General features: G+C 38.3%; 1 protein-coding gene across 3 annotated transcripts; it reads left to right on the top strand.

Moving 5' to 3' along the window:
• The first annotated feature begins 66 nt into the window (after positions 1 to 66).
• LOC112155645 (mucin-3A) lies at positions 67 to 15,697 on the top strand. Of its 3 annotated transcripts, XM_036216849.1 has the most exons (15): positions 127 to 500; positions 3,083 to 5,110; positions 5,345 to 5,398; positions 6,329 to 6,649; positions 6,757 to 6,872; positions 7,039 to 7,100; positions 7,250 to 7,295; positions 7,410 to 7,447; positions 8,800 to 8,915; positions 9,471 to 9,527; positions 9,864 to 10,002; positions 11,663 to 11,824; positions 13,087 to 13,181; positions 14,807 to 15,030; positions 15,105 to 15,697. In XM_036216849.1, exons 1-15 carry the CDS (start codon positions 443 to 445, stop codon positions 15,147 to 15,149), a joined length of 3,561 nt encoding a protein of 1,186 aa, XP_036072742.1. In that variant the 5' UTR covers positions 127 to 442; the 3' UTR covers positions 15,150 to 15,697. The 3 variants fall into 3 exon arrangements, 2 of the variants coding, with proteins under 2 accessions (XP_036072742.1, XP_036072741.1); XM_036216848.1 differs by lacking the exons at positions 127 to 500; positions 3,083 to 5,110; positions 5,345 to 5,398 and having other exon boundaries at positions 5,871 to 6,649; XR_004949676.1 differs by lacking the exons at positions 7,250 to 7,295; positions 7,410 to 7,447; positions 8,800 to 8,915; ... (4 more) ...; positions 14,807 to 15,030; positions 15,105 to 15,697 and having other exon boundaries at positions 67 to 500; positions 3,083 to 4,648; positions 4,871 to 5,110; positions 5,345 to 6,649; positions 7,039 to 7,057.
• Positions 15,698 to 16,000: the final 303 nt, after the last annotated feature.

Genomic DNA, 16,000 nt, shown 5'->3' with positions numbered 1-16,000 from the left:
CTATAAATGTACCAGAAGAAGAATGTTTTATATATTTTAAGCCTTTTTAGTGCTTTTTGTGTTTGGATATTTTAGTTTTGACTAAAACTGTATCACATTAAGAGGAAATGGGAGATCTTATGGTCAATTGTTGAGTCATGATTCTGCTAACTAACTCAAAGTGATCAAATGTTATCAGTTAATCCAAGGAGTCAAGAATGTTGTTACACACATGTAAAGGTGCGTGGATGCAATAAACCAGCATCATGTTGAAAGGTTTTACGACCCGTTCTTATCTCCGTCAGTCCTACCACCTCTGACGTCCGTCTGGGTGGACCCTCTTTGAAATAGTCGCTCGGCTAAAAGAAGCCCTCCTTATAGAACCTGGAAGCTGCTCTGGAAAGGTCTCGCATGTGCCTATATCACTGGTTATTCCTGACGTTGACCGGGACGTATTCTTGCCATGGCCATCTCTTCACGTTTGATGGTCCTCTGGGTTCTACTGGTCTGTTCAGTTCACGGTAAGATTTGTCTTGAAGATTTTGGCAAAAATTAACAGCTGTGTCTTGGACTGTTTCAATGTATTTGACGATTGGGGTTTTGTGATACTTGAATTTTTTGATAGTGCAGATTTCAAGGTTGTGTTTTTAAACAGGTTATGTTTTTGTTTTTGGTTGTAAGTATTTACAGCACCATACAAAATAGTAGCAGCAACCAAGGGAGTTGAATAGAGGGGCAATAAAACCAACCTTGATACTCTAGATACCAAACTACTCACATCTAGAATATATAACCCTGCTTCACGTTTATGAATGAGTTTGCTTGCCAGCTGTTGTTTTTATTTAACTTTTTATGCAAAAAGACTTTCCAATCCTGACTGATAAGAGCTATCTAGGGGTGTAAAACTCAATCGCACAGGGAGCCAAAATCCAAACAACATAAACTTAAAATTAAATAAATTTCAAGATTTTGCTCTCAAAAAATATTCAGTCAAAATTATATATATATATATATATATATATATATATATATATATATATATATATATATATATATATATATATATAGTGGTTAATAATAATAATATAAAATTATCTGGAGGTCAGATATAATTACCCCGTGGAGCGCCTTGACTTTGACAGGGGCAATAGAAGGACTTTTACATTTGCATGTTCTGTCGTTGAAATAGAAACAAGTGAGCTTCCTTATTGTTTTAGACACTGTTAAATATCCTCCACTTTATTGACATTTATTTTTTTGCTTTGTTTCTTCGAAAGTCAAGAAAGTGCAACGTTACTCAGCTTTGATGCTGCCCCGCATGTTATCCACGTTCCTCTGATCCTAAAACAAAAATCTCACTTTGATCTGAATTTAGAATCAAAAACTGACTTTTTAAGTCATTTTAAGACAATTCCACTTAGATGATTAACATCGGTACATTTGCTACATAAATGCTTCATTGACCACATTAAATAGATGTGCTATTCCTTAAATATAGTGCATCGTTTGAGTTTTTGTGAGCCTTTTTGTCTAAAAAACTCAGAGGGGCGACTTAACCCAACATGAGCCTTTTGGTCACAGATGTTCTTAAAGGTGCCAAACCTGCACAGGACACTCTGGTGGTTGACAGGTTGTAGATCTCTGGGTGAGCCTGTAGGGTAAAGATGTTCTTGCACTTTTATGGTGGGAGTGACAGGTCATGGAAAACACTTATGTAACATATGAAGAAGGCTTATTGTATGGATTTTTGATTTTTTTTCAACCCCCCTGAACATTGCCGAAGGAGCCTGTTAGTGCTGTTCATGGGATAAGCTCCTTAACCCAACATGAGCCTTAGTCACAGAATAAATGTTAGAGATGAGGAAATTAGACAACTACAGTGCAGAATCCCCTACGTCCAATTTGATTTCAGGTTCTTGAGGAACATGAAGATTGACTCCTTTGGACTCCATGTGGCACTGGAAAATACACAACAAGCGGATTTATTTTATGTTCCATTTGGTCGTTAAGTTTGTCGAATGTGTATCTTGGCAAATGCTTTTATCTCTTCCTGTCCTCACCTTGACTTTCTCACTGCTGACTCTTGTACTTTTAAATCTTTTACTATACATAAACGGTTTGTGAAAATATAAAATAATGCCCCTCTGTTTTATCATAGTTATTTTAGTGCAGTCGTGTGATTTTTGTTTGTGCAATTAATTAATCATCTCCAATAATCTATCTATCTATCTCTATTTCTTTCTCTATTTCTATCTCTAGTTATTTCTCTATATTTTTTGTATATTTCATTTAAATTTGTGACATTGTGAGATCAAAGATCAAAATACGATGTGTAACAATTATAACGGACCAGGGACTGAGCTACAGGGGGCCAAGAGAGGGCAGCTGTCACCCCAATAAAAAGCTTTGGCTCCCATATTTTTAGTCGATTTTAGAATCATTATCAACACACATTACGAAATGATCAATTCAAGCTTCTTTAAGCATTGCACAAATAATAAAAGCAACATTTTTAAACCAAATGTAGATCTGATATTAATAAAAAATAATAAAAAATTATTTGACATATTTTGATCTTTTCATTTGTTAAACCCTTCCACTTTGCTGTCCATTTGCCAACCTTCAAAAGTATTCTACCCCACCCATATGAAATGACTAGCTCCGCCTCTGTAACCAACTTATAACCTTTACTTTTTCACCAATGAATAAATATATTTACCACAAAATTCCTAATAATATCAATATACACATACCTTAGATTAGAGTCAATACAATCAGCCCCCAGCACACCCCAGTTGCACATTGATGACGTCACATCAGAGACCAGTGTGTATTGCATACAGAGACACATATAGAGAACAAATTAGAATTAAAATAGTTTAGGATTTAGATATACAGGAAGAGTACAATATTGGGAAGGTTTTTAAAGTCAAAAGTTGGACCACATGGAATGTGTAATACCCTGATTTATAAAGGCCTATATAGAGAACAGTTGCATTAAAAAAGTACTTGAAAGTTATCATGTGTAGTATGTGTATTCTCTGCCCTTTGTGCAACGAACAAAACATAAACAGTTAAAATGTACTCTCTTTTAAATTCACAGATGTTTGCTCACAATCCAGTGAAAGCACAATAACTGAGTTGTCAACTGGGTCTCTTGGTACTAGCTTGGCACCTAACACAACGCCTGAAGAGACATCTGAAGATACAACAAATAGAGTAACCACTGAGCCCCCTGTTTCACTGACAACTGAAGCCACTATGCAGACGTATTCCACAGCTCAAGCAGTGTCAGGAACATCTGAGGCAACTGATACTCGCATGACAACTGATGCAGGTACTTCAGGTGATCCCCCAACAACTGTATCTGATGCCACAACGGCAGATAGAACCAGTCCTACTGGTGGAAGTACTCCAGTACCCACTGAAAACAGCACACCATCTAATACAGAAGAAACTACTGATCCTGACATTTCAGCAAATACAGGGACCACCTCCCAAACCCCTTCCACAACTCAAGCAGTGTCAGGACCATCAGAAACAGCTGTCACTGATGCAGGTACTTCAGGTGATTCCCCAACAACTGTATCTGATGCCACAACGGCAGATAGAACCAGTCCTACTGGTGGAAGTACTCCAGGACCCACTGAAAACAGTACACCATCTAATACAGAAGAAACTACTGATCCTGACATTTCAGCAAATACAGGGACCACCTCCCAAACCCCTTCCACAACTCAAGCAGTGTCAGGACCATCAGAAACAGCTGTCACTGATGCAGGTACTTCAGGTGATTCCCCAACAACTGTATCTGATGCCACAACGGCAGATAGAACCAGTCCTACTGGTGGAAGTACTCCAGGACCCACTGAAAACAGTACACCATCTAATACAGAAGAAACTACTGATCCTGACATTTCAGCAAATACAGGGACCACCTCCCAAACCCCTTCCACAACTCAAGCAGTGTCAGGACCATCAGAAACAGCTGTCACTGATGCAGGTACTTCAGGTGATTCCCCAACAACTGTATCTGATGCCACAACGGCAGATAGAACCAGTCCTACTGGTGGAAGTACTCCAGGACCCACTGAAAACAGTACACCATCTAATACAGAAGAAACTACTGATCCTGACATTTCAGCAAATACAGGGACCACCTCCCAAACCCCTTCCACAACTCAAGCAGTGTCAGGACCATCAGAAACAGCTGTCACTGATGCAGGTACTTCAGGTGATTCCCCAACAACTGTATCTGATGCCACAACGGCAGATAGAACCAGTCCTACTGGTGGAAGTACTCCAGGACCCACTGAAAACAGTACACCATCTAATACAGAAGAAACTACTGATCCTGACATTTCAGCAAATACAGGGACCACCTCCCAAACCCCTTCCACAACTCAAGCAGTGTCAGGACCATCAGAAACAGCTGTCACTGATGCAGGTACTTCAGGTGATTCCCCAACAACTGTATCTGATGCCACAACGGCAGATAGAACCAGTCCTACTGGTGGAAGTACTCCAGGACCCACTGAAAACAGTACACCATCTAATACAGAAGAAACTACTGATCCTGACATTTCAGCAAATACAGGGACCACCTCCCAAACCCCTTCCACAACTCAAGCAGTGTCAGGACCATCAGAAACAGCTGTCACTGATGCAGGTACTTCAGGTGATTCCCCAACAACTGTATCTGATGCCACAACGGCAGATAGAACCAGTCCTACTGGTGGAAGTACTCCAGGACCCACTGAAAACAGTACACCATCTAATACAGAAGAAACTACTGATCCTGACATTTCAGCAAATACAGGGACCACCTCCCAAACCCCTTCCACAACTCAAGCAGTGTCAGGACCATCAGAAACAGCTGTCACTGATGCAGGTACTTCAGGTGATTCCCCAGCAACTATACCTGCTACTACAGCTGAAGATGCTAATCCTACTATTGGAGATACTCCAGGAACCGCTGAAAGTAGCACACCATCCAACACAGAAGGAACATCTGATCCTGATACTTCAGCAATAACAGGAGTCACATCACAAACCCATTTGACTACTGAAGCAGTGTCAGAACCATCAGAGACATCTGGCACTGGAATGACAACTGGCTCAGATACTTCAGGTGATTCCCCAGCAACTGTACCTTCCGCCTCAACAGTTGAAGGAACCAGTCCTACTAGCGGAGATGGTACAGGGTACACAGACAGTAGCACACCCTCCAACACAGATGGAACCACCAATCCTGATACTTCAGCAATTACAGGAGTAACATCACAAACCCATTTGACTACTGATGCAGTGTCAGGACCATCAGAAACCGCTGTCACTGGAATGACAACTGACGCAGATACTTCAGGTGATTCCCCAGCAACTGTACCTGTTACACCTGAAACCAGTCCTTCTAGCGAAGGTACTCCCGGCCCCACTGACACAGATGGAACCACTGATCCTGATACTTCAGCAATTACAGGAGTCACATCACAAACCCATTTCACTACTGATGCAGTGTCAGAACCATCAGAGACATCCGGCACTGGAATGACAACTAATGCAGGTACTTCAGGTGATTCCCCAGCAACTGTACCTATTACAGCTGAAACCAGTCCTTCTAGCAACGGTACTCCCGGACCCACTGAAAATAACACAGGTGGAACCACTGATCCTGATACTTCAGCCAGTCCTTCTAGCAACGGTACTCCTGGACCCACTGAAAGTAACACAGGTGGAACCACTGATCCTGATACTTCAGCAATTACAGGAGTCACATCAGAAACCCATTTCACTACTGATGCAGTGTCAGGACCATCTGAGACATCCGGCACTGGAATGACAACTGACGGCGGTACTTCAGGTGATTCCCCAGCAACTGTACCTATTACAGCTGAAACCAGTCCTTCTAGCGAAGGTACTCCCGGGCCCACTGAAAGTAACACAGGTGGAACCACTGATCCTGTTACATCAGCAATTACAGGAGTCACATCACAAACCCATTTGACTACCGATGCAGGGTCAGGACCATCAGAGACATCTGGCACTGGAATGACAACTGGCTCAGATACTTCAGGTGATTCCCCAGCAACTGCACCTGTTACAGCAGAAACCAGTCCCTCTAGCGAAGGTACTCCTGGGCCCACGGAAGGTAGCACACCATCCAACACAGAAGGCACTGATCCTGTTACATCAGCAATTACAGGAGTCACATCACAAACCCATTTCACTACTGATGCAGTGTCAGGACCACCAGAAACAGCTGTCACTGGAATGGCAACTGATGCAGGTACTTCAGGTGATTCCCCAGCAACTGTACCTATTACAGCTGAAACTAGTCCTTCTAGCGAAGGTACTCCAGGGCCCACTGAAAGTAACACAGGTGGAACCACTGATCCTGTTACATCAGTAATCACAGGAGTCACATCACAAACCCCTTTGACTACTGATGCAGGACCATCAGAGACATCTGGAATTACAACTGATGACACTGCTACAACATCTGGCACTGCTGGAACCACTGTTCTTTCACTGTCAACTTCACTGACTGAAGCTCCAATAGTTACACAAAAGTTATGTCAAAATGGTGGAACTCTCACTGGAAGTGTTTGCGTATGTCTTCCTCAATTCAATGGGACTGAATGTCAAGACTTTGTTGCAGAGACCACACCAGGTACTTTTCTTCAACATATTTGTCTAATTCTTTTTGTCCCTTTACAAACAAAAACAACAATTATTGACAACCACATTTAAATGTTTTTATTTTTATTTTCTTCACAGGATTGATTAAACGCCCAGTAAAGGTCCAAATGGTGTTGGAGGAAAAATTCAATGACAAGTACAATGACAAAACCTCTGAAGAATACAAGGAATTTGTTAAGAACTTCACAGAAAAAGTAACTCATGTTGTAATACTAACAATAAAAATAGCTAATAATGCTGATATTAAGAGTACATTTATGGTCTAATGATAAACTTGACCAACGTCAGTGATGTTGAATGTGGGCTGAATTAATTGGGTATGAATTTCTCCAAGTAATTCAACCTGTTTTTGTCTTTCAGATGGATAAATATTATAAGAGTAAACTATCACAACCGTTTGAGATTGTGGTCACAGATGTAAGGTAAAAGCCTTTTGAAATTTTATTTAATTTGCAGACAATGACTTAATCACAGACGTTCTCAAGTTGATGGACTATCTTAATTTTGAAATCAAACTGATGAAAATCGAGCAAAAATTATCTTTACCTGATCTTGTTTCCAATCCTTGTAGACGAGGAGGCACCTTAAAAAAACGGCCAGACAGCACTGTTAAAAAGGTATTTATTATCTTATGTATGACAATAAAGGGAGTAATAAACATGTTTTAATCATCATTGTTCAATTTATTGTTAATACATTTATGTCTAACCAAAAAAAAACTTTAATTTCAGATTAAGATCTCCCTTAGAGAAACCCCTCAAGACTACAGGTAAATAATAAAGATACACCATGATCCTTTTTTGTTTGTCTTTTTCATGAACAACTCATCGTTTTCTTATTTTCTAATGAATTATTATTAGTCAACTTCTTCCACCACTGTCAGTACTTTCTCAGTTTTATCATGAAATGGCTTCATCACATAAAGGACTTCAGGTTATCCTGTTTACATGTCACTTGAATAAAGAACTAGAGAATTCAGATAATGATTGTATATTTAAAATGCACAGAAACAGGCTCATTGCTTGCAACTGTATTCAATTATTACAAAAATAAAAATAAAATGTACTACGGAGTGTAAAGGTTTGGGGATTTGGAATTAGCAGATATGGGAGATTCTTGCGTTAAAGTTGAAAGAAAAACACATTTTAACTGTTACCTTATCATATTAGCAGCATCTTGTATTTAATTCTCCATTATGAGTTTTATTCTTCTTTCTGTTTGCAAATCCTCCCCTGCTTATCTGTATTTCTGCGCCTTGAGAAGACCAGAATGCTGACTCATGCAATATTAACTACAAAAGTTGTATAACCTGCATTAATGCTAGTGTGAATGCTTTTTCTGAAAATCGTCACCGAAGACGCTGAGACTTTTTGCTGAAAATTGTGACAAAATTTACTTTAATTGCTGAAGGGATTTGCTGAAAATGCAAAAGCTATTTGAAAAATGTTAGATTTGGAAATTTCGTTAAATACTACTAATAAGTGCTGAAGTTGACCTAGATTTCTGAAAAAAAACCTGTAATAAAATTACTTAAAAATCCCTAATACATGCCAATTTTGAAACTGTATTTAGTGTGTTGCTTAAATGTGAGCTAGACTCCAAATTAGCCCCAAAAAGCTAGCTCATTGCTTAAATACTAGCTAAACTCCAAAGAAGCCTAAAATTCCTTAGTAAACTAAAGTAGTCAAAAACGTTAGCCTGTTGCTAAAATAGAAACTAAACTCTAATGTATCCTATAAAAACCTCAGCAGATAACAAATAAGCCAAAAACGTTAGCATGTCGCTAAAATATTAGGTAAACTCCCTTTTTTTAATTACTATAAAGATTAAAACCATAGCCTATGAATATATTTAAACACTTGTTGGTAATCTAATAAATTTTTTTATTTTTTTTATTTTTATTTTTCTATTAAAGATGACCACAGTCCTGGTATGCAGATATATAAATAAAGTAACCCAGAATACAGCCTGATTTAAAGCATTGAGAGAAAAGAAATTCTTTCCTAATGATAGTCACACAAGCACCATACATGTTTTTTTTTAATACTTTAAGCTGTTGAAGTGAGTTGACAATTGAGATTTTTTTTTTTTCACAAAAATGTATGTATTTCTTTTTTTCAGTGTTAATGTCACCCATGACGTAGTTCTGCAACTTTCAAACCAAGGGAACCAAGAGAAATATGAAGAAGAATTTAAAGCGATTAAAAACGCCACTGAAGAACTGAAGAACTGCGAAGGTTCATGCCTGACTTTATTTCCAATAATATATACTGTTCAATGAGTTGTGGATTCAATGGTGCGTACATTGACTGTGTATAAAGAACTGGACAGAGCCAGGGAGATGTCAACCAGAGAAAAGTACTTACTTCCAGTTCAGTCGCCATGTTGGATCCAGACGTCCTTAGTGAGCCGTGATTGGTCCATGTTGGAACTAGTTTACATTTTAGCTTTTTAGAAGGCCACACCCCTTCCACTGAAAGCAAGGTCAAGACAATCTGTCAAACGTTCAACCATATCCTTTTAATGAAGCATCTGATTGGTCAGTTTAGAACTTGAATATTGTGAGAAAAAAAATAGGATTAGCAAGAAGATGTTAATAAAAAGGTATCATAGCAAGAATGGTTATTCTGACAAATATAATGCTTAAAATATTTATCAATTGTAGTTTTTTGGAACGCAAGAAAGAAGGAGGTCACTCAGTCCACTTCTAATATACAGTCAATGGTTGCGTATTACAAAAAACAGCCTCTGACATGGTAATAAAATATTGTTTTTTCTTCTGAATTTGACAGATTGCGGTTTAACAGTCTCAGCAACCGAGGTGGAAACAGCTGAGATAGACCTGGCAGGTGAGTACACCTTTTGGTTGTTGATGTTCACATATAAATTCAAACAAATCAGTGTTTGGACACAACAAGCCAGTCAATACACAAGGAAGCTGAACCTAATATTCGTAAAGAAATACTTTTAGTTATTTATTTAACTTTGTTCAAGAAGTTCTGAAAGACCTTCTACGATAAATTTAACAAGATGCTCTGAATTCTTGAAGCTTGTTTTACTGAAAGTAAAAGAAGCCAATAATCATCTTTAGCAAACTTCAATGGCAATGACTGAGAAGCTTCAAATGTCACCATTCTCATTTTTATTTGTGTGTTTTATGGAAATGTCTTGTTTTTTTTTTACAGAACAATGCCAACCAATCTATGAGGGACATGTTGTAAATGATCTTATCGTGTGTTTGAGTGCGTGTCATTTAAACCATTCAAACCACAAAGTCTGCTTCAATGATGGAGAATGCAAGGTGTTAGTTGAACCGGTTTGCCAGTAAGTGAACTGTTTGATTGTTGTCTTTTGAAGAACAATTCTTAAAAACCTGATTTTTTTTTATATTTTCTTTTGGAATGAAAACCTGTCACAGTATTTCACTTTAGTGGGAAGGACTTCATTGGGACAGTAATCTACTTTGTTGTCACAGATGAGTTTCCCTGTCTTTCCTGAACATCAGGGGAGTCAAAAAAATCCAAAACACACCTTAGGTCAAACAGGACAAACGTTTATTGAAAACTCTAAAACTACATTTTTAAAACTTTAAAACCGTAACTTTTTAACATAGATATCAACTACTAGTGTGAATGCTGTAAGCTGAATTTGGCAGCTGAAGATGCTAGTGATGATAGCTGAAAAATGCTGAAGCTGATAGCTGAAAACGCTAAAACTGATAGCTAGCGAAAATATTAGCCAAATACCAAATTAGCCAAGAAAACATAAAAAAAACCTTTGGTCAGCCAAAACAGCTAGCATGTAGCTGAAAATTAGCTAAACTTCAAAAAGCCTGAAAAATAGAAAAAATATTAGCCTAATTCTAAAACAGCTTAAAAACATTAAATTAAAAAAAAAAAAACTAAATTAGCCAAAACAGCCAGCATGTAATTGAAAAATTAGCTTAACTCCAAAAAGCCTAATTAAATCTTAATAAATGCCAAAAATACGTCCAAAAAGCTAGAAGAATGTTTTTTTTTCATTTATAACTGTAACTTTCTAACATAATTATGAACTAGATATATAGCATTACCTGCAATAAGCTGAATTTTGCCGCTGAGGATAGCTGAAGATGCTGAAATTGATGACAGAAAAGGCTGAAGCTGATAGCTTAAAACACTGAAGTTAATAGCTGAAAATGATAGAAAGCTAACATATTAGCTAAATGTCAAATTAGCTGAAAAAACTTTAAAAAAACTTTGGTTAGCCAAAACAGATAGTGTGTAGCTGAAAAAATAGCCAAACTTCAAAATACTCTAAATTAGCCAAAATAGCTAACCTGCAAATTTTAGCCTAACTCCAAAACAGCATAAAAAATGTGAACAAAAAAAGGCCTAAACTGGCCTAAACAGCTAGCATGTAGCTGATATTTTAGCTAAACTCCAAAATAGCCTAAAAAATCTTAGTAAATGTCATAATAATCCAGAATGCTATTTTTCTTTTATTTAAAACTGTAACTTTTTAACACCAATATGAATAACAATAAGACAGAAATATTATTCCAGAGTAAATCAATTTAAACCTTAAATAACATTTCATGTTTTACTCTCCATAAAAATATATTTGGTCAAAATGATACAAGTTAGAAATAAGCACAAGATAACATCGGGTCATTAATGACAATAAAATAAAAAGATCTGGAGGGCCGGATAGAATTACCCAGAGGGCCTTGACTTTGACACGAGCTCTAAATGATAAACTATCAGAACATATTTTATTTTAGTTTTTTTAAATAGGTGTAAGAAACCAGCAAGAAAGTGAAAAACCTTTTAAATAATTTCACATAATGAAGTCAGTATCTGATACAAACTTTTTCTCTTCTATTTACCCATCACTAGATTACATACCACCACTGCTACTACCTCTACTAATAATAAAACTATTAATAATATGACATTAATCATGAACGCTAAATCCTTTTGTTAAACGTTTTTCTTTTTTTCAGGTGTAAAAATATTGATACATTCTGGTACCTGAGAGATGATTGCAGTCAGCCTTTGCATCGGATTGGTTTGATTGCTGGCGTAAGTGTAGTCTTGGCCGTTCTCCTGCTGTTTGTGGCGGGCCTGACTGCATTTTCTGTGTTCAACAAACGCAAGCAGACCAAGTAAGTTTAGAGTGATGGTTCACCACTACGTTCTGCCAAACTGAATGATAAATTTGCACAGTAAAAGGTGAAACATTTGAACAAAAGTTCTGTAATTTATTACATTTAAAAATGTCAGTTTCTTTGAAATTAAATGTTACATTTGAGGAAACCGTCAAATGTTTTCTGCCTCTCCTGGAGGGCGTTTTATTTTGGCCACTAGGTGGCGATCATGCTATGGCATTACACCTTATACCAGAAGAAGAAGAAATTATTAGCAAAAAATGGTGCTTTATTTTTTTAAAGTAACCCCAAATGGTCAATTTAAAAAAGATTTCCTTAAGAAAATTAATTTATAAAGATGTTCATTTAGTCTGAAGTCTATGTTTAATTAGCATTAGCCGTCCTATAGGAAATCCCAATATACGTTAGCATCAAGCTAGCTAGACTTTTGCATCAGGCGTTAGATCAATCTTTTTATGGATCGATTATTGATCTATTAAGCTTAGATCGATTAATCGATTCTATCAACACATCCCTAGTTCTCATTTATCTGTAACGGTTCCACCAAGAACTTAGTTACAAAATTAAAGGGTTTAACTCTTTGTAGTCTTGGCCACTTTTGAACATTTTCTTACTACTTTTTTTCCCTGATTATTTACCTTTAAAACATCAGATGCCAACTTGTTGACCACAGATTTTTTCTATATTACACAATATGTGAAAAGTGCTATATTAATAAAGATTGATCACATGTGTAGAATTAATTAAATATACTATAACCTGGCACAATACATCTTTGCATGTTTCACATGATTAGTATTCCTCTGTGCATTTTCCCTTCTTTAGAATGCATAAATAAACTCTTAATTTCTTCAGATAAAATAAAAATGTTCCAATCCAAAAACAAAGCGAAGACGAGGTGAAAATAAAGTGAAAAACTGTTTAAAAAAGCAGATGAAGCTCCACTGAATAGAACGTTTTTTCAACAATTATGTACTATAACTCTTATGTTTCTTTTGAACCAAAAATGTCAAAGCTAATAACTTTTTTGAGGCCTTCACATTATAGTTTAGTTGAAAACTATTTAATGCCATGTTAGTATCATTCCTATGTGGTCAATACCAGACAGTGCAGAGACTGCTATGGGTTTAGTTGCTTTATTGCTATTAATGGATGAGGAAGAGCATAGCACCCACATATTTAACATGCTTTTTGTCAAAGATTTTTTTCTCTTTTTTCTGAATCCAATTCTGAATTCCTGAATCTGTTTTCTTCTCTAGAACCAAGGACCAGAAAAAAAAGCAGGTCAATTTGTACATGGAAGAAGAGGTTGAATGGCCGCGCCCCAACAGCCCAGCAGGCTCCAACAAAGCTGGTGAGATCTTCACCAATCTGACTCCAGTTTTCTTGTGTTTGGCCCTCATACGTCACATCCAGGATAGAATAAATGTTTTTCCTGGTAAAGTTGTCTTAAGACAATTGGTTTAAAGAACTTTCCAGAACCATTTTAACCCGTATATTCTAGCCAAAAAAATGTTGTTAGTTTTTAAAAGTAACTGTAAAGTAAAAGTTAGTAAGAGCTCAAGCAAAACCGTGAGGCTGATTGAACCAATGAGACTGAACATTTAACACAAGCTGGTTCTCGCGAGATCTTGTTGTTCTGGTGCGGTGTAGAGCGGCTCAAAGTGTGCTGTGCTGCCAACTAGTGGTCGGGGGTTTAGGTGGAAAACAAAAGTAAGACACTGAAGGATCTCAAAAACTAATCCCAAAGCAAATTGTAGGCAACACATACAAGACATATTGCCCAATGGGGGGCAGCAGCCATGCAAATCTGGCGGCACTAATCGCCATGATACATGAGGAGGGTACAGGAATGATGTCAAAAATCAAACATCTTCCATCTGTGTCCTAGTAGGACGGCATAGATTGAAGTACAGGCAACAATTAATTAACATAGAAGCACATTGATGTAACATAGACGAAAAGGTCCACACATACAAGCGTAATCGCACAGCGCTCTACGCCACAGTTGGGAGGGCAAGAAAGAGAGTCACCAAAATGTTGAAATCTAGGGAAAGGGCCGTGGAGATCAGAGAAATGCAGGTCTCTATGACAACAGGTTCTGCTTGTTGCACCTTCAGCAGATTGTTTTGGTTCGGTCGAAGGAGTGTGTCCTTGGCTCGGGAGTTCCTGGTAGAGATGGTTGTTTTGGCGCAGGCACACCCAGCTGCTGAACGTCCAGGTGCTGCTTTGTGGCGGAATATTCACGGATCAGGTCAATTTTCGGGGTTTCCTCCAATTCGCTCCAAGATGGTTTCCAACTTCCCAAGATAGACTTTGATGCAATATCGCCAAATGAAATACATCGATACATCACCAATTCGATTTTTCTCTAAACCTCTACTAATGACTACAGTACCCATAATGCTCCTACAATCCATCAAATGTCACAGCTTCATAGCTTACAAAGTAGCTTTGTAAAAGTAGTTTGCAAAAGTCCGTGTACCTCAGTTTGACATCATTATTTACCGGTAAAGGGTCACCAAACAGGGAAGTTGGAGGTTGACTCCACCCAAAGGCGAAATTTGAAAATCAGTCAGAGGGGCGGGGCTTTTTCCAAGGGTAAAAGTCAATGTACTCAGGTAAAAATGGACCTAAATGGGTCTTTAAAGGTTGCAGAGTCCTGACTTAGAAAGCTTTTAACTTTTTTGTTTTTCTGGTGCCTTCTCAGAGTTGGCTGAGGCTAGAACATAAATCTTCTGCTCTTCGGTTTCCTAACTGGTATAGGGAGCAGCCGGAAGAACCGCGGTGTCTGGTAACAGTTACAGAAGTGGTTTAGTTGGAAACAATTGTCTCCCAGTCACCTTCAAGAGCTACACAGAATCCACTTTGAAAGGGCTGCTTGTAAAAGTCTTGATAAGGATTATGACTGATGCAGTCATACAGTCCAATAAATGAATTTGTCAAAGATCTTACGTAAACCTTTATTGCTTCTTGTAGGTTACAACAATCCCTCGTACTTAGACGATAACTCCGGCTACGCCAAGCGCCAGACACCTCCCTACCGGAATTCTCCTCCGCCTTCCTATTTTGGGAGCAGACCGATGACGCTGTCCGACGGACCGACCCCCATGCCCCAAACGGGCCAGTGGCCGGCCAACTCAGGGTACTCTCGGCCTGCCAGCTCAGACCAGAATCAGGGCGACATCCCGCTGAACCAACTGGTCAGTGACTCACCAGCAGCAGATTTAAAAGCAGACTCGGTTCTCCTCAGTCTAACTGTCGCTCCTCTCCACAGATGAGGATTCGCAGGCCTCAGGTTAGGTCCTCCTGGGACGCCTGAGCCGCTGGAAGACGCCTCCAGAATCAAAGACAATTCTCTCAACGTCCTTTAAATATTATTGCTGCCTCACTCAAGTATTTATATTAACATTTTTGACTGTTTCTGAACTGTGTCTTCCATTTGTGTGTAATGAACTGCAACAACCCCTGTAGAAACTCAATTTAAGGTTGTACTGGTGGGGTAGCGGTTAGCACTCTCGCCTCACAGCGGGGTTCATGTGTGAGGTTTCTTCCCACAGCCCCCAAAAACATGCTCCATAAGTTGATTGGTGACTGTTTGTGGCCCTTCAGCAATCTGGTGATTTGTACCCCACCTGTACCAAGGATAGGCTCCAGCAACCCCATGACCCCAAGAGGGTTACAGTGGGTTAAGTGGGAAGGTTGAAGCGTTTCCTGCCAATACACTACAAACCAGCTGATGATTTGTTTAACCCTTTAACTCCTGAGCTCCAGTGTTTATGTCACATGAGTCAAAGTCAAGGCCCGGGGGCCGGATCCGGCCCTCCAGGTAATTCTATTCGGCCCTCCAGATCTTTTTATTTTATTGTTATTAATGACCCGATGATATCTGGAGCTTATTTCTAACTTGTATAAATCTGACAAATTATATTTTTATGGAGTAAAATACTGAAAGTTATTTAAGGTTTCAGTTGATTTATTCTGGAATAATATTCCTACCTTTTTATTATTCAAGTTTTACTTGAAAAAATATGAAGTATGTCCAAAATTTAGTGTCTAAGTGGGACCACCAACACCTCAGGTGTTAAGGGGTTAAAAATCCGGCATATTATTGTGGAAACGCTACATTTTTTGGGGGAAAATAACTCAAATATTACCAAATAAAAGATGATT

The sequence above is a fragment of the Oryzias melastigma genome, linkage group LG18, assembly GCF_002922805.2.
Source record: "Oryzias melastigma strain HK-1 linkage group LG18, ASM292280v2, whole genome shotgun sequence".
In the NCBI taxonomy this organism is placed as follows: domain Eukaryota; kingdom Metazoa; phylum Chordata; class Actinopteri; order Beloniformes; family Adrianichthyidae; genus Oryzias; species Oryzias melastigma.
The sequence above is the reverse complement of the archived record's forward strand: the minus strand, read 5'-3'. Positions and strand labels throughout refer to the sequence as shown.

Bases quoted from the DNA above. Each gene is read 5' to 3' on its own strand.
- LOC112155645 (XM_036216849.1), top strand. From the start codon at position 443: ATGGCCATCTCTTCACGTTTGATGGTCCTCTGGGTTCTACTGGTCTGT. The intron at 501-3,082 runs GTAAGATTTGTC...TTAAATTCACAG, and splicing joins ACTGGTCTGTTCAGTTCACG to ATGTTTGCTCACAATCCAGT. The intron at 10,003-11,662 runs GTAAGTGAACTG...TCTTTTTTTCAG, and splicing joins TTAGTTGAACCGGTTTGCCA to GTGTAAAAATATTGATACAT.